Consider the following 1,911-nt stretch of genomic DNA (forward strand, 5'->3'; position numbering starts at 1 on the left):
TAAATAATATAATGGTAGTTTATTGTTGGCCCATAGTAAGTGTCGGGGTCAATCCCTCGTCACTACTTCTTCGAGGTTAGACTGGAGACTTACTGGGTACGCGTTGATTTACGTACTCATACTACACTTGCTGCACAATTTTTTGCAAGTACATATGTGTCTAGTGGCCCTGTGAGAGCAGACGCGTGGTTATTTGGGGGGACTTAGGTGGGCTACATTTCCATATTACGATCCGTAACCAGTAGAGTCTCCTTCAGAGTTACTTATGTATTTTCCTGTCTAATTTGTTTTCCGGACAGATGTTCTACTTTATTTTATCATCCTAGTTGATGCCCAAGCACTCGTGACAACGGGTTTTGGGGTGATTATGGGTTGCTCAATATTGAAATTGTTATAACATTATTATTTTCTCTGTAAATTCCATCTTTTACTATTAATAATTGAAGGAAATTATGGTTTCAAAATTACTAAAATGAGAACCAAATTAATTAATTATTGTTGGCTCTCCTGACAGCGGTGTCCGGCGCCATCACGACCTTTAATGGATTTTGGGTCGTGATATCTGGTGTTATACCTGTCATATTGAAATGCGACCAAGCAAAGCAATCTGTGTTAGCACGTAAAAATTCAATTAACTTACCTTTCATTTCTGGGCTCAAATTTGCTCCGACGTAAACTTTTCTATCTAGCCAGTGGACAAATAATATTACAGCCTCGAGATCTTCCGTGGTTGTTTTAGTGTTCTTGTTTTTCTCTGGCTCTTGAATCACATCAGGTCTTGAATCGACATCACTCTGCCCTTGTGCGTTTTCAGTTGAGGTATGAATAGAGGTGTCCCCAACTGAATCCTTTAATTGTTATTTCGCATCTGCATTGTTGGCTGTTGTGTTTGCAATCACCGCCAAATTAATGCTCCGTGAAGCCTGTTGATCTCCGCGGATTTGTCGGATTCCCCATTGTGAAGGGAATCTGATAACTTGATGCAACGTGGACGGGACAAAATCCATATCATGAATCCATGGCCTTCCCAAGATTATATTATAGGCCATGTCGGCGTCTATTACCTGGAACTTTGTATTTTTGATGGCTCCTTCTGCAAATGTGGCCAATACAATTTCTCCTTTCGTATTAATGCTTGAATTATTAAATCCAGAAAAAGACAGTGCCTTTGGTATAACCTTGTCATTAGCTTGCATTTCTCTTACCACCCTCAGTAAAATGATGCTTACTGAGCTACCTGGATCAATCAAGTCGTCTGCATCTTCATCATCAAACATTATACTATCACCATCTAAGACTTGGCGAACTCGCTTTCCATGAGTGACAGTGACTTTTGATGTCTTTTTCATGGCTGTGTATGTTACTCCATTGACTTCATATCCTCCGGTTATGACGTTAACTGTCCTCTTTGGTGATGGAGGCTTTGGAGGTTCTTGCCTATTTTTCATGTATGACTGTCTTCCTTTCTCGCTGAATAGATAAGTAAGATATCCATGCTTTAGTAAATGCTCAACCTCCCCTTGTAAAAGCCTGCAATCTACTATTGTATGGCCATGGTCATTGTGAAACTCGCACCAGAAATCTGGATTCCTTTTATTTGTATCTGATCTCATCTCTTTCGGCCATCGCACCTTATCTCCCATCCCTCGTGGAACAACCACCAATTCAAAGGTGCTAATGTTAAAGCTATAATCTCCTTTTCTCGCTTGAGTACCAGAATCATTGCTTCGGGCATCTCGCTCCTTTTTGAACTTGGATCAAGAACTCGCTTTTTTTTGCCTTGACCTTGAATCAAATCGTGCATTCTCTTGATTAGGTCGAGAATCTCGCCCCGCGGGTCCCATGTAAGGCTCGTACCTATTTTTACCATACCTTCTCTCTGATTTCGAGCGTCTCAAACCTGATCTTTCG

The 1,911-nt window shown here is 40.8% G+C and overlaps 1 protein-coding gene across 1 annotated transcript; it reads right to left on the reverse strand.

The window, feature by feature from the left end:
• Nucleotides 1-857: 857 nt before the first annotated feature.
• On the reverse strand, nucleotides 858-1,643 carry LOC109211095. Its single transcript, XM_019374596.1, has one exon. It carries the CDS (start codon nucleotides 1,641-1,643, stop codon nucleotides 858-860), a length of 786 nt encoding a protein of 261 aa, XP_019230141.1.
• Nucleotides 1,644-1,911: the final 268 nt, after the last annotated feature.

This window comes from Nicotiana attenuata, unplaced genomic scaffold, assembly GCF_001879085.1.
Source record: "Nicotiana attenuata strain UT unplaced genomic scaffold, NIATTr2, whole genome shotgun sequence".
Taxonomy (NCBI): domain Eukaryota; kingdom Viridiplantae; phylum Streptophyta; class Magnoliopsida; order Solanales; family Solanaceae; genus Nicotiana; species Nicotiana attenuata.